This window comes from Anabrus simplex, chromosome 1 (genome assembly GCF_040414725.1).
Source record: "Anabrus simplex isolate iqAnaSimp1 chromosome 1, ASM4041472v1, whole genome shotgun sequence".
In the NCBI taxonomy this organism is placed as follows: domain Eukaryota; kingdom Metazoa; phylum Arthropoda; class Insecta; order Orthoptera; family Tettigoniidae; genus Anabrus; species Anabrus simplex.
Window position 1 is genome coordinate 727,694,956 of NC_090265.1, and position 14,615 is coordinate 727,709,570.

At 38.9% G+C, this 14,615-nt stretch overlaps 1 protein-coding gene across 2 annotated transcripts in view; it reads left to right on the forward strand.

Annotated features, from left to right (window-relative positions):
• Positions 1–14,615, forward strand: part of LOC136857429 (RRP15-like protein) — an 81,183-nt gene that overhangs the window by 21,756 nt on the left and 44,812 nt on the right. For both annotated transcript variants that reach the window (XM_067136086.2, XM_067136084.2), the window contains exon 3: positions 8,689–8,774. In XM_067136086.2, the coding sequence (XP_066992187.2) occupies positions 8,689–8,774 (86 nt within the window). The remainder of the gene's footprint in view (positions 1–8,688; positions 8,775–14,615) is intronic.

A 14,615-nucleotide genomic window follows, 5' to 3' on the forward strand; every position in this document is an offset into this window, starting at 1 on the left:
CCAGCATATGAGCAACACCACGGGATAGTACAAGTCCATGTGATTAGTACACTTATGTGATAACCACCATAGGTTTGCGTTGCCTGTAACTGGCGCCGCAATGTGCGAAACACCCTAGGTCTGTATTACATGTGCGAATTTCATTACCTGTGAGTAGTACCATAATGTGTGGAATACTGCAAGTCTACGCTACTTTTGATTAGTACTGCAACATGACAAATACCATGGTTCTACTTTCCTAGTGATAAGTACCATTATGAGGGGCCAATGACTTGTATTTTGGACCCCTTTACACTATAAGCATCATCAATTTAGTATTGTGCTATAGAAGCAGTCCCTTGGTCAGTAATACTATTGTTTTCCATCAGTTTGTGTGAATGTGAGGCATTGCGGGTCGGATCCACTGATTGTTTTAAATTTGTATCCATCCATTCATTCTTCTGGTCAGTGGAGGATTTTGAACTTTTAATTTGTCATTACATTTCGTCTCATTTCTTACCATTAGGGGCCGATGACCTAGATGTTAGGCCCCTTCAAACAATGAGCATCATCATCATCACCATCTCGGGAGCTAAATTTTATTTCGAGTTGTAGAATTTCTAGATATAGAGGATACTGTTTTTGAGCATGTATAGCACATAATTGAATCATATGTACCTGCGGGCTTATACTGAATACATTGTTTTTAAAAGCACACACTCTATTTTAGGCATCACTTTAATTATAACCCTTATTATAGTAACTTTTAGAAGCCAGCATAAAGTACATACAGTAGTGAAACAAGAAACCTACCTCCGTTAACATCTTTGGAAAAAATCTGTTAGTCGCTTCAGTTTGTTACTGTTAACCTCTCCTCCCTTCACATTGAAACTTCTCGTCAATACCACACAGCCGAGATTCGTAAATGGAGCTTTTCATCTGCGACTTCGGGGATTGCCTTTGTTCGTGACCAGTAATTAATTCACACCCGAGAAACAGCAAAGCTTTGCCGTTTTTCCGATCGCTAGAAGTTCTAGGTTTTTGGTTCCCGTCATATTAGCTCCCAGCATCACTGTAAACCTTTCTTTACTTGTCAACTGTTCCTCACAAACCACAAATGTCGTATTGCACAGTTAGTGTTGCACAAAATTTGAGTAATAGAGAAATGCACGTGAAGAATAAGACAAATGGCCAGGAAATTTAAGTTACTTCAAGATACTGAAAATTCAAGTAATGGAGGTTTGAAATATCGAGGTTTGACTGTACATCAAGAATGAAACTCTTTACAAGAAAATTGGAAAACTCTCAGATACTACTTTACAAATAAAAGTGTTTATAAAATCCTCCTTATCAACACAAATCAATTCATCTGTTAGATGGAACAAAGTCTATACATGTTTCAGCCTATTCTCAAGGCCATCTTCAGTAGCAGAATAATTATTACATAACACAAACAAATTAAAAATCTTGATGAGGTGAAATGACAGTGATCATGATTAATGAATTAAAAACATATTGAGGTACAAAAGTCCTCTCGTCTGATGGGTCGTTCTTGATAGTCAAATAAAACTTGCCGACTGTTAAAATGAAAACACTCTGCTAAACAGTGTAGTGAGACCGTCAATACCCTGGTTAAAACGTGCGTAACATCTGTAATGAGAAAAGGAATTATGCGTGGATGAAAAACAAGTTAAAAAATAATGTAAGAAAAGAAAACTCATTTAACTTACTTGTAAATAAAAGTTGTCGTCTCGAATGGAAATGACCTCGTCAGTCTCATTGACAACAGCTTGTGTGTGGGTTACTGTGTATCTGTGCCGATGCGGTTGGGTGGAGGAATGGAGGGGGAGGGACGAGGTTAATCACAGGAGGAGGGTGTTGAAGGAAGGGCCGGTCTTGTTCTAGAATGTCGGTAGTGAAACTCGTTTTTATTAATAAATTGTTCACTGATAAGCGGGACAAAGGTTTCCAATAATATATTTTTATTTTCATTGATTTAATTCAAGTTGTGCACGGAATTGTTATATAGGTCGATATATATATAAATGTTCTCTAGTATATTAAGTAAGGGACCTTTCTGTTCATAGTGTGAGATCTTTAAATCTTGGTCAATTGTTGTGTATTTGTGATTTTTTTTCTCTACAGTGTTCGCTCATGGCTGAGTAGCGGTTGTACTTTAGGGCATTGGGGTGTTCGGAGTATCTTATATTGAAGGTACGGCCTGTTTGTCCAACATACGTTGAAAGACGCGATTGGCATTTTAATTTGTATATCCCAGAGTTTTTTGTTGCTATTGACAGTGTGAAAATTAAAAAATGTTTTTGCATTGTTGTGAACGGTCTTGAAAGCTACTTTTAACTTGTGTTTTTTAAAGATGTTTGAAATAGGAATATGTTATTATTATTAAAGATAAATGTGGTGAATTTCTCTTTACGGGAAGGTTCTTATTCTAAGGTGGTCTTGGGTTTACTTTTAAATTTATTAAGAATTTTGTTCATAAAAGCTTTACTGAAACCATTACCTTCGGCTATTGTATAAACGGTGTTGATTTCCTTTCTAAAATTCTTACAGGATAAAGGAACATTAAGAGCTCTGAAAATCATACTATTATAAGCTGTCTTCTTCTGCGTCCCTGGGTGTAGAGAAGTCTGGTGGATTGTGTTTATTGTGTGAGTGGGCTTCCTTTAAATACTAAAAGAAAGGGTTTTATTCTGATTGTGAGTAATAGTTAAATCGAGACAATTAAGGGAATTGTTGTTCTCGGATTCTATCATAAACTTTATGTAAGGATCCAGGTTATTAAGTAATTCAAGAACTGTGTTGCTATCAGTAGTATTGAGAATCCAGGATAATAAAAGTATCATCAACGTAGGTAGTCCAATGTTTGATTTTGCCTATAATATGAGTGTATTCAAGAAAATCTACGTAAATATCAGGGAGGATTACCGAGTAAAACAGAGAAAAGAAACTACCCAAGTCTTAAGAAGAATAAAAAGACAGCATCATAAGGAGACACTGCAATTAATTGAAGAAGAATTCAATAAGTCAAGGGACTTCTACAAAACCTTCAGAAAACAGCTCCAAAAATATGAACCCCCAACCCTACTGATGAAGGATGAAAATGGTAAGCTGGCTCAATGCAGAAATTCTGGCTAAATATTTCAACAAGCTTCTAAATTGTGAGGAACCTACAGAACTCTTCCATTTGAACACCAACACCCCAATAAAAACACCACCAGAAAACATCAATCCCCCCCACAATAAAGGACGTCTACCAAGCCCTGAATAGATCATACCTTTGCAGAAATCTGGAAATATGCAGGAAGATCAGCAAAAATTGCCCTCCATCAACAACTTGTCTGTTTGGATTAAAGAAGAATTGCACGAAAAAAAAAGGAGACGAAACCGACCCTAATAACTACAGGGGAATCTCACTCCTAGAGATAACATACAAAATATTTTCAGTAATCATCATTAATAGGATAAGTTTAGAACTTGAGAAAGAACTAGGAGAATATCAAGGAGGTTTCAGACCCTGGAGGAGCTGTCCTGATCAGATCATGAGTCTTAAGTTGATAATGGACTATAACAGGAGAAGAAATAGAGATATGGTGATAACATTAGTAGATTTCAAGAAAGCTTACGATTGCATCCATAGAGAATCTCTGTTTAAAATTTTAAGACACCTTGGACTACACCTCAAATTAATAAACATGATAAAATTGACTCTAACTCCAAATCAAAAGTGAAGTTTAGGGGTGAAACATCAGAGTCATTTGAAATTAATACTGGGCTTCGACAGGGAGATGAGCTCTCACCACTATTATTTAATTGTGCTCTAGAAATGGTAATGAGGGAATGGTTTAGGAAATTTCCCCCAAAAATAAAGATTGGCCGAAAAATCAAATCAAATCGCTTGGGTTTCGCCGACTATTTAGCATTACTAGCAGTGGACATAAAAGAAGCAAAAACCCAGATATCAGAACTTCAAAACATTGCAAATAAAATTGGCCTCAAAATATCATTTGAAAAAACAGAAATTATGCCCCAAAAACCAACACAACTAAAAGAAGTACCATAAATGGTAATAAAATCAAAATAGTAACTCAATCTTGGAGAAGTAATAACACATAACCTAAATGAAAAAAATCTCAATCCAAACAAGAACAAATAGATTAGCTAAAGGACAAAAATTAACATGGGATATATACAAAAAGACATGTCTATCAGTAAATGCAAAAATAAAACACTACAACACAGTTACAAAACCGGAAGCTACATATGCAGCAGAAACACTTTTTCACCTGAACGAACAATCAAAGACTGATACGCTTCAGAAAATTGAAAGGAGGATTGGAAGAACCTGCATCAACAAAAAATACCAGAAATATGGACAGTGGTGGATAATATCTAACAAAGTCGTGTACAAGGAGCTAGAACCCATTACAGATACTATGCGTAAAAGGAGACTGGGATTCTTTAGACATATCATGAGGATGCAGGATTCGAGACTTCTGAAACCACTTGTACAACACAATCTCGTCTCAAAAAATACCACAACAGGATGTAAATGGATTAGAGAAATAAGGGAGGATCTGAAGGAAATAGGCCTTACAACAGAAGATACCACAAACAAGATAAAATTTAATACAAAACTCAAGAATACAAACCTCCACTTTACCCTTACACAAAACAAACCAACAACACGCAAATTTTCAACCGAGGAAAGGGCACGAAGATCGGAGCGTCTGAAGAAGTACTGGGAGGACCGCAAACTCCGAACAATCCCTTCAAAGAGACCTGAACAGTGCAGTGACTAAAGTGATCCTATGCGGTCATAAAAGAAGAAGAAACAAAATAATATCGGCTGTGATCTCCCCAGAAAATTTCATCAGTTGGATGGCAGGAATGATAAGCCGGGCGGGGAATACTACGTACAAAATGAAAATGATAAACTCTCAATTTATCCCCCTCAGGGAATTAACAGTAATATGAGACAGGTAAAATGAACTGCAAAATTGAAATATTTTAGTTTTATTATCATGAACAAGACATAAGAGTATTTTGATGTTATAGTGTTCTACAGGTCGTTCATAATCGTGCAACTGCAGGGTTTATCACTCTATTGTTGTGGAGTTCCATAGGGTTTATAACGTCATGCGGACTAGAGTGCTCGTATGCGATTCCACACTAATCCATACACTGCTCGCGCATGACACTACGCGGAAGTCAAGCTAAAAATTGATGTAATTGATGCAATAATGTTGCTGACAAAAATGAAGATGATTAAATAAACAATTTGACAATATTTACATTTTAATTTGCAGCATCTAATGACTCAAATACGTATTAATATTATGTAACTAGCATATATCTAGGTCATGTTAGCTGGGCGGTCTGTACAAATGGCAGGGCCCACTAAAAAGGTCCTAGGGAGAACACTGGTTGGATATGTAGAGTTTATTCCTGGACCACCCATGCTGATGTCAACTGGTGTGGCATATTCAGTTGCCGACGGCTACCGATAATTGTGATTAATTATGTACAGACCCCGCCTCTGTGGTGTAGTGGTTAGTGTGATTAGCTGCCACCCCCAGAGGGCCGGGTTCGATTCCCGGCTCTGCCACAAAATTTGAAAAGGGGTATGAGGGCTGGAACGGGGTCCACTCCGCATTGGGAAATCATCTGAGTAGAGGTGGGTTCAATGCCCACTTCAGCCATCCTGGAAGTGGTTTTTCCGTGGTTTCCCACTTCTCTTCCAGGCAAATGCCGGGATGGTACCTAACTAACCCTTTGGCACTCAGCCTATATGCAGGGGTTTGCTAGAAGACACTCAAACTAATGTGTGTGATTTTCCAAAGCAAATTACAAAAATTCAACATGTAAACAGTTTAACACACATTAAAATAAAATAAATCACACTAATACAGGAAACCATGAGTATTTCAGAATTGAATATACCTAGGACGTATTGTTATTGGTAAAGACCAACAAATTTATTAAATTTTGAAAATATATTTAAAAAAATAAATTATGGTTTTCAGTGACAGAAAAATCAGACATTATTGCATCTTCCTTCTTAGACATGAAAGAAAGAAAATTTAATTTTGAATAATTTGATATCAATAGGATGTGTGTGCTGCAATTCACTCATGAAGCATGGCACAAAGTTATTCAGTGTACATGTAACAGTTATCGATCTCAGGTCCTCGTGCCCGATGCACGGTGAGCAGCTGCGACTGTGTCATTTCCCAAATAATGGGAATCACTTTCGGAAAAAGAAGGTCATTATTACTGTCTAAATCATCTAAAAATTCAAGGACATCGGCCTCATTCGGCCTTGAATATGGCTTGCCATTACGATAAAAAGATGACACAAGCACGTGCAACAACGGAGTTATGAAAAGGAGTAAAATTGTAGTTTATGAAGTACATCGAACACACGATATACCAAAGAAACGAAATATACTCTAAACTAAACTCATAGCAAGATCAACTTGTAAGCCAACCAAAACAGATCCACGCAATAACAACTTCAAATAACCACAACATAAACATTCACAGTCAACAGATTTCATTTGTCAAATAAAAATATTTTGTAGGGCTGGTGGATATATCTCTTGAGTAAAACACAAATTCAACGCTTTAAGGTACCGTCTTGACCAACTGTTACGATTTAACAGCTACGCAAATGACCAAAATTCAGAAATAGGACAGAGCCGATGTATCGGCGCCGTGAGCTTTCTCGCCATAACCTCTCGCGCCGATCTATCAGCACGCTGATTGCGAAAGGGTTAAAGCCACAGCCGCTTCCTTCCCTCTTCCTTGTCTATCCTTTCCAATCTTCCCATCCCCCACCAAAGCCCCTGTTCAGCATAGCAGGTGAGGCCGCCTGGGCAAGGCACTGGCCATCCTCCCCAGTTGTATCCCCCGACCCATTGCCTCACGCTCCAGGACACTGCCCTTGAGGCGGTAGAGGTGGAATCCCTTGCTGAGTCCGAGGGAAAAGCCAACCCTGGAGGGTAAACAGATTAAAAATTAGATCAAAAATTAGATGGATGGCTTTTCCGGCGTTTGCTCTATTAACCAGCGTTTCGTCTTAGGTCTGACACTAGACTCTTCAGAGTGGGATGTGTCAGACCCTACCCACTGACGCTGGGGTGTATGAAGGTGAACTTATCAGAAGCTTATTTATGAAGCACAGTCTGATAACTGCATACGGGAGATAAAACTCCACAATGGAATTAATGCCCGCCTAGCAATTCCAAATGGAAATTCTAAGTTCCCATGGAGGGAATTAGATTCTTTTCCACCAATAGAGCATATCAAAAATTAGATGGATGGCTTTTCCGGCGTTTGCTCTATTAACCAGCGTTTCGTCTTAGGTCTGACACTAGACTCTTCAGAGTGGGATGTGTCAGGGCAAACGCCGGAAAAGCCATCCATCTAATTTTTTATCTAATTTTTGATATGCTCTATTGGTGGAAAAGAATCTAATTCCCTCCATGGGAACTTAGAATTTCCATTTGGAATTGCTAGGCGGGCATTAATTCCATTGTGGAGTTTTATCTCCCGTATGCAGTTATCAGACTGTGCTTCATAAATAAGCTTCTGATAAGTTCACCTGCATACACCCCAGCGTCAGTGGGTAGGGTCTGACACATCCCACTCTGAAGAGTCTAGTGTCAGACCTAAGACGAAACGCTGGTTAATAGAGCAAACGCCAGAAAAGCCATCCATCTAATTTTTGATATGCTCTATTGGTGGAAAAGAATCTAATTCCCTCCATGGGAACTTAGAATTTCCATTTTAAACAGATTAAGTAAAAAGTATGTACAGACTGATTATAATAGCTACCGATATTTCTAATGATTAACTGCTAACACTAAACAAGGAATAGCCGTGAAGAGAAATATTTGCGTACTGAAAACAGTAAGTATATGAATGGCACAAATACGGCATTCATACTATACTGTGCTTAGGAAGACTATTGAATGGAGCCACATGCAGTATTGCTTTGAAAAGTATCACAGTGTGCAGGCTACGGAGCAACCTAGGGAGTACATGTTCCAAGTTTGAGGTCGATATCTTGAATATTTTCCGAGTTGCAGTAGTTTGAGTGCAGCAGTGTAATTTCTTTCTTGGAGGCTTGAACAATCCAGTTTGTATGGGGTAGCAGCCTCCGTTCGACGCCCGTCACCAATGTGTTAAACACTCATCACGATAACACGTCTTGTGTAAGCTCTCAGTTTTCTTCCAATCTGAAGAATGTACTTCACAGAAGACCTGTTGAAACACTTAAAATACTAGCACTTTCTTGAATTCAGTTTAGCTAAAACAAGTATGTATGTTTTATGATAAGTTTTAGAGGTTCAGGTAACTCAGCATGCTCGATGTTGCTTGGAGATGACCATGCCCATTGCTACCAAAAGGCTTGCTAATATGTGCACGTGGCAGCTGTAAGATGCCATTAATGATATTAATAAGTATCATACGTGTTAAGGTGAATCCTTTCTGATAATAGTTTAAAAGTACATATTCCCTAACAATGTTATCTAGAGTTTTTACTATAACTTTTGTAATGATGGACCTGATGGTTATGGGTCTCCAACTGTCAAGATCTGTTTCATTACTCCCTTTAAATATGAAGATGTTTGAGCAGCCTGAATGACTTGATTATCCTAATGTTATTTCTTATTTGATTTTCAGAAAAAAGACTGGAACAGTAAAGGAAGAGTGAAGCCTTCCATTCTCGAAAGGAACAGAGAAAAGGCACTGGCAAAAATCGCAACAAAGTAGGTACAAATATTTTCATGTATAATGTACTGCTACAAAGTTTGAATTCAGGCTGAACAAGCTACCGTATAATCTTGAATATCGCCTGCAACATTTTTTTTGCAAAAATATTGCTTCTGAAAATCAGGTACGGGTCAAATTCAAGCCTTTCATACCTTTCATACATACATAGTTCGTTATGTGCGTCAGTGTAGCTACTGCAGTTCCATGTTGAACGCTACTTGTAAGTGTGCGAAATCTCCCTCACTTTCACGTTACTGGAACCATGTGGCATGTCAGCTGATTTTTGTATAAGTATGAAAAGAGAAAGGGCTTTAACACTTTCGCGGCCGATGTATGTATGTATGTATGTATGTATGTAAATTAACAGACCTCTTGTCTGTGCATTGTTATGGTGTTACTAAACATATGCGCCATCCGGGCATCATATCAATTGTTAGTTACAATCTCTGTATCCATTACACGTCGGCATACGCTTCTGCGATGTCAAGAGAGAACAGTGAAGTTTCAGAACCTTCTCTCCGGGAGAAACCTTGTCTTAGCAGGATAAACAGGCGATTTGCAGTTAATGATGATAGTCTGGAAGCTCTCCTGAACGCCATTGACAGTGGCAGCATTGATAGTGATGACAGTGTAAAAAGTGACTATAGCCACCTGAGTGAGAATCTTAATTACGGATACGTGTGTCGAGTGTCTACTCCCAATTCTCACATTACAGAAGATAGAGAAGACGTAAGTAATATCTCATCTCCAAATCTCCCGCCAAATAACATGGGCAATATTTCAGGGGTCATTTCTTGGAGTTCAGATTCGTCCTCAATGAAACAAATAAACTTTATTGGTCGGCCGGGAATGAAGGTTCCACTGCCAAGTGATGCGAAACCCATTGATTATTTTTGCTTGCTTTCAGACGACAACTTGCTGAATAACATTGTAAGTGAATGTAACGCATTTGCAGAAGAGTTATTTTTGCGAGGAAATGTCACTGAAATGTAGCACACTGTTTTGACTAGTTACATTGTACATGTTGTGAACGACGAAACAACATATCGGCCGCACATAACAAAGTTCAGTTCCATAGGCGCACAAATACAATTTTAAAACAAGTCATATCAGATGGAGGACTAGACTGCCCCAAACGAGCAGACACAAACACATCACTCAGAAGGTGATTCACATTTATTACACATGAATAAAACACTGCATATTTACACATTATGTACAACAAATTCGGAGGTACACCAAAACATGTGTACTGCTGCCGGTCGCCATGTTCAGTGTCTGAGTATAAAACAAAAACGCAGCAGCACATTGCCAACTGTAACAAAATGAAATGCCGCAGGCGAGTACCAACACAAAGGCCGCAACATACTCCCCCCTTTGAGGGATCTCAGTACTCAAAGTCAAGGGTTCATGCTCATCACAGACAAATGATTAAAAAAGAAAACTCAAATACAATATATACAAATATACAACTATACAACATCCTTGGGCAATGGACACAATTTCACTATGGCACGGCGCAAAAGACCAGTTTTAGTCTTTACACTGACCACACGAGTAATATTGTCACAACCAGGATGGAGCTCCTGGATTATACCAGTCTTCCAAACCAGAGGAGGAAGGTTATCCTCTCTTAGAAGCACTAAATCTCCCACAGTTGGAGTCCACTTCCCTACGGAAGACCATTTACGTCTTTGTTGAAGTGATTGTATGTATTCCTTTGACCACCTCTGCCAAAAATCGTGATACAGCTGTTGCACCAAATTCCATTTAGTCAGGCAGGAGCAGGAGCTGTTGGATATGTCTGGAGAGGGGATAGAGGTCAATCGTCTCCCTACTAGAAAATGTCCAGGTGTCCAATAGCATTGATCATTGGGGTCATCAGTCATTGAACAGAGAGGTCTCGAGTTCAGCACAGACTCAATTTGATACAAAAGAGTACTCAGCTCTTCAAAATTAAGAATGCATTTTCCTAGGGTCCACTTTAAAAGTGATTTTGTGGACTTTATTCCAGCTTCCCAAAGCCCACCGAAATGAGGACTGGAGGGTGGAATAAACTTCCAAATCACATTCAAATTAGATGAATATTCTTCTATTTCAGTAGAGCTATCCTTAATAAATCTTAATAACTCATTGTTGGCTACAACAAAATTTGTGCCATTATCACTGAAGATGAGATTTGGAAATCCTCTACGCGCCGTGAATCTTCTAAATGCGGCGAGGAAGTCCTGAGTCGTTAGACTCTTCACCGTATTGCCTTAGTGACAAGACAAACAAAGAGAGCAATATACGCTTTAAACTTTATCTTACTCCTCGGGTTATCACCTTTTATGATGACTGGGCCACCATAATCAAGACCAACCTTAACAAAAGGTAACGATGGTTCAACTCTATACGAGGGTAACTGACCCATTATGTGAGTGATGAGTGGAGGTTTGCACCTGAAGCACTTGTAACATGAATGGATCACACCACGAACAACTGTCTTACCACATGGAATCCAAAATCTGTTACGCAAGGAAAACCATACAGCCTGAGGGCCGGAATGCAATAGCATCTCATGTTCATGTTTAACAATCAATTTAGTAACAAAGTGTTTCAGAGGTAGAATGATGGGGTGTTTTTCATTGTATTCCAAATGAGAATTCATGAGTCGACCACCGACTCTCAACAACCCGTAATCATCGAGGAATGGATTCAAAGTTTTCAATGAGCTCGAAGAGGCAACTACATTATTAGACCTCAAGTCGTGAAGTTCCTTTCCATACTCACTAGCTTGCGTCAGACTTATTATTTTCATTTCACTAATCAATTCATCAGGGGTGGGTGGACCAATGACACAAGCATCCTTAGTGGAGCGAACATTGGTAATAAATCTCAGAACATAGCTATAAACTCGCTTACGTTTGAGAAAGGACGAAAACTTCTCTAACTCAGGTGGGTGCATGTTAACTAGCAGGACTCTCAAAGAGGGTTTCGATTCTGCATTCACAGCAGATGGTGTATTACTGGCAACAAAATCAGGGTACACGGGGTACAATTCGTGCAACCAGGAGGGACCATGCCACCATACATCAAGAGAAAACATTTGTGAGGGTAAAACACCTTGAGACAAGTGGTCAGCTGGATTGCTGTGGGTAGGTATATGTCTCCAATCGGAGACTGAAGGGAGGGATTGAATTTCAGCAACTCTATTAGAAGTCAACAGGATCACTGATACCTCATCATTATCAGATACTGTCCTAACATACACACAAGCACCATAGGCAGCTTCTGAAGCGTCAGAAAAGCCATGGATTTCAATAACCTTGTTCTTAGCAAAAGGCATTACATTTCTTTGCACTCTGAGTTCGTTGAGCAAGGGGAGCTCACTGTAGATAACATTACAGATTTCAATAATTTCAGATGAGGGTTCTAACACATCATCGCAATCAATTTTCAACTGCCAAAGAGACTGCAGGATAAGTTTGCACTTAACCACGGCACATCCTAACAATCCAAGGGGATCAAGTATGGAAGCAATGATAGTGAGAATGCTTCTCTTAGTGACTTCCTTAGGTGCTTTCTTCAAATTTATTTGAAACTGAAACTCATCACATTTAGGATGCCACACGATACCTAATGTTTTAATAGCTTCATCCTTAGTGACAAGGTGACAACATTTCTCTATCCTCTACAGGGACATTGGCAAGAGCTTCTGGACAATTTGACGTCCACTTTCTAAGATGAAATGATGCACTATAAAGCACAGAAGAGATTTCTGATTGAAGCTCCTTAGCTTCTTCAACTGAACTAGTACCTGTCTGCAGGTCGTCAACATAAAAACGAGCAAATGATCTCTGATGCAGTGGGGTGAGATTCCTTGTGTTCATCAGCAAGTTGAACTAGACATCTCGTAGCAAGAAAAGGGGCGGAACTTGTACCGTATGTGACAGTAGTAAGACGGTAGTCCTTGATTTCTTCATCAGTAGATTCATGCCAAACAATTTTCTGCAGATTTCTGTGGTCAGGATGAATTAGCACACATCTATACATCTTAGCAATGTCAGCCATAAGAGCAACAAAATAGGTTCTGAACCTTAAAACAATGGGCAGCAAGTCAGGCTGAATAGTAGGACCAACCATTAACATAGAATTCAATGCTATCCCATTTGATGATTCACAACTTCCGTCAAAAACAACTCTCAGCTTGGTTGTAGTGCTAGAATCCTTGAGCACAGAATGATGGGGCATGTAAAAGCTTAAAGAGTTAGAGGTCTCTGGAGGTGCAATTTCCATGTGACCCATTTCACTGTATTCACGCATGAAATCTACATACTTCCTTTTCAAGTCTGGAAGCTTAGCAAATTTATTTTCCATCTGTTTGAGCCTTCTAACAGCATTATGCTTAGACTCAGCCACAGGTGGCACTTCAGCACGAATAGGAAGTTTGACAACAAACCTACCAGAATAATCTCCTTGAACACTATTCACAAAGTGTTCTTCACAAGCCCTTTCTTCAGGAGTAAGAACTGGTTGATGAAGTTCTTCAAGCTCCCAGAACCTTTGGAGTTTAGTGTCAATAGAATCAAGTTTTACAAGATTGGCACGACGAGCCTTGGCATTATTCTTAATGCACGACTCAGGGAAAGTGCCTGATAGCACCCAACCAAATTCGGTATCTAATAAGGCGGGATAACCCTTCTTATGCAAAATATTAGGAGAGACAATTTCATAGTAGACATCAGCACCTAGCAAAATATCAATAGTAGAGGGCTGATTAAATGTCCTATCACTCAAAATAATATCATGAGGAATAGCCCAATTAGAACAATCAATTTCCTGCGCAGGGAGTGGACTTGTGATTGTGTTCACGACTGCACAGTTCAACTTCAATGTATAATCTGATACATTTGAGAATAAAACAAGGTTACATGTGGGACTTACAGGAGACACATTCGCATTGCCTATACCAACAATAGGTAGACGACAAGACCTTGTACGGATACCAAGCTTCTTGACAAGATCAGAAGTCAAAAAAGATAATTGACTCGCAGAGTCTAACAAAGCTTTAACTAGTATAATCTCTCCTGAGCTATCTTTTACTCCTACACGCTGTGCTCAGCAAAACATTAGAACCTAGTCCTGAAACAACCTTCATAGCAGTGGGTGAAACAATTGCAGAACTTGTAGAAATCATATTATTATTGTAATTATTGGAACTTGCTTGTTCTTTGTGAACCAATAAGTTGTGGGGCCCATTACACTGGGGGCATTTGTTTTGCTTACACTGTTTAGAAACGTGAGAAGCGGAAAAACAAAGATAACAAAGTTTATTTTCCCTCACAAACTTGCGACGGTGATCAATGTTTGCTTGTTTGAACTTTCTACAATCAGAAATGCTGTGATTATCAAGTTTGCAAAACCTACAATTCAAGGAAGTGCTATTGTTGGCAATGTGAATGGCTTTTAGGTTGGATTTTAAGTCTCGTTTTTGCTCAATAACAGGTTTCTTGCATTCTGTCGGCTCTAATGTTTGACATTTTCTTTCCCAGAAATCAATCAAATTATTTAGTGTGGGAATATCAGTGGAGGCAAATTTGTTTTCCCATTCACTTCTATGGTTGGACTTGATCTTATTTAGGATCAATTCCTGTAGCAAAATTTCATGTAGTGGAACTTGACCCTCCAAGTTGTCAACAGCACTAAGATTAGATTTTACTTGGTTTATCAATTTGCTATATTCAACGGAAGATCCACTAGTACAATTATGGAGATCAAGCAAATGTTTTACGTGCTGAAACAATCAAGCGTTTGTTATTGTACCTTTCATCAATTAAATTCCAAGCAACAGTGAA